The sequence below is a fragment of the Rhagoletis zephyria genome, unplaced genomic scaffold (assembly GCF_001687245.7).
Source record: "Rhagoletis zephyria isolate East Lansing unplaced genomic scaffold, Rhagoletis_zephyria_1.1 Rzeph_scaffold_08586, whole genome shotgun sequence".
NCBI lineage: Eukaryota > Metazoa > Arthropoda > Insecta > Diptera > Tephritidae > Rhagoletis > Rhagoletis zephyria.
In genome coordinates, this window is record NW_016165666.1 from 2961 (window position 1) to 4267 (window position 1307).

Below are 1307 nucleotides of genomic sequence, written 5' to 3' on the forward strand. Positions count from 1 at the left end.
TCTTACAGGAATCGTCCTGGTCTTGAAACCTTCCGTAAGACGCATAACTCTGTAGTTTTCCAAGGTTTTTCATGTCACTCAATTTACCGGACTTAAATTTAACGGGAAATGCTAGGAATTGGTTGGTTTGCAAAGTTTACGAGTCGGGCAATCCATTTGATGATTGTCAATCTTTCCTTCCGGTGATAAAAGTGGCAAGAAGCAATATATCCTTGAATTATTTAAAAGGCCTCTAGAAAAGTCTCTTGGACACGGATTTTCCCATACATTGGCATTAAAGAGATAGCACCCATCGATGATAGTGTTAACAAGTGAAATTTAAGTGAATAATATTGGTGCAAATTAATCGTTGCCTTTTCTCAAAGCCACGAATAAATAAAAAAAGATCGCAAAAACCCAAAGTAGCGAAGTATTTATTTTCACCCCTTTTCATCGGAATTTATAATTCTTAAATATTAGGCCAAAAAGAAGCTGCTCCGATGCCTACAGTTAAAATTATAAGACAGGCTCTTGAAGAAAAATAATGTGGTATTGAAATGATCTGTGGTGAATATACTTAATTAGTTATTTACATGTTTGTACACATATGTATATTATGTTTCAACTATTTTTAATGTTTTTTTTTGCCTTTCTGTTAAAAATATAGAATGTCCAAGAGAAAACCACGCAACAAAAAAAGAAACAACAAAGCACTGAGCAGAAAAAATGTGGTATCTGCAAGTGGGTCCTGGGCAGCCTTGTATTGATCACAGTGATTGGTAGTGTGTTGATCTACGACACGAATGTAAACGGAAAAGGTGTGTTTGAACGTTCAGCTACCGGGAAAGTATTGAAGAATGCCGGAGTGTTACCGCATGTGAAGAATGCTTGGTACATGTCGATGGGAGCTGCAGCACGCGGTTACAAATGGGCCGAACTCCATGTGCTACCATACGCGAAGCCTGCTGGCCAGCTGGTGTGTGATCTCTTCAAATTGTCACGCAATGCCGCCTTTAATATATATGGTGTGTTCTCAGATTTTGTAACGTCTAAACTACCTGTTGCTGCGAACTTTGTAAGTAATTGTATTTTATGCTAATTTATGCACATTTGTAAGAATTTACGGCAACATCCCAGCTACGCGTAGTAAATGACTCTTTGAGAAGACGCACATAGGGGTATTTAAACTTTCTATGTGGCGAAAATTATTTGTGTGCTTTAATCGATTTAATGCCATGCTATTTAATAAAATAAATGTATTTCGAAGAAAAGAGACATTTATTGACAAAAATATGTTTAAACAAGTAAGACAGTCTAGGTTCGGGTGG

At 37.0% G+C, this 1307-nt stretch overlaps 1 protein-coding gene across 1 annotated transcript; it reads left to right on the forward strand.

The window, feature by feature from the left end:
- Nucleotides 1-646: 646 nt before the first annotated feature.
- LOC108375168 (uncharacterized) lies at nt 647-1093 on the forward strand (the record flags this gene model as incomplete). Its single annotated transcript, XM_017631265.1, has 1 exon — nt 647-1093. A coding segment is annotated over one exon (432 nt), but the record flags the coding sequence as incomplete, so codon positions are not given.
- Between the last annotated feature and the right edge of the window lie 214 nt (nt 1094-1307).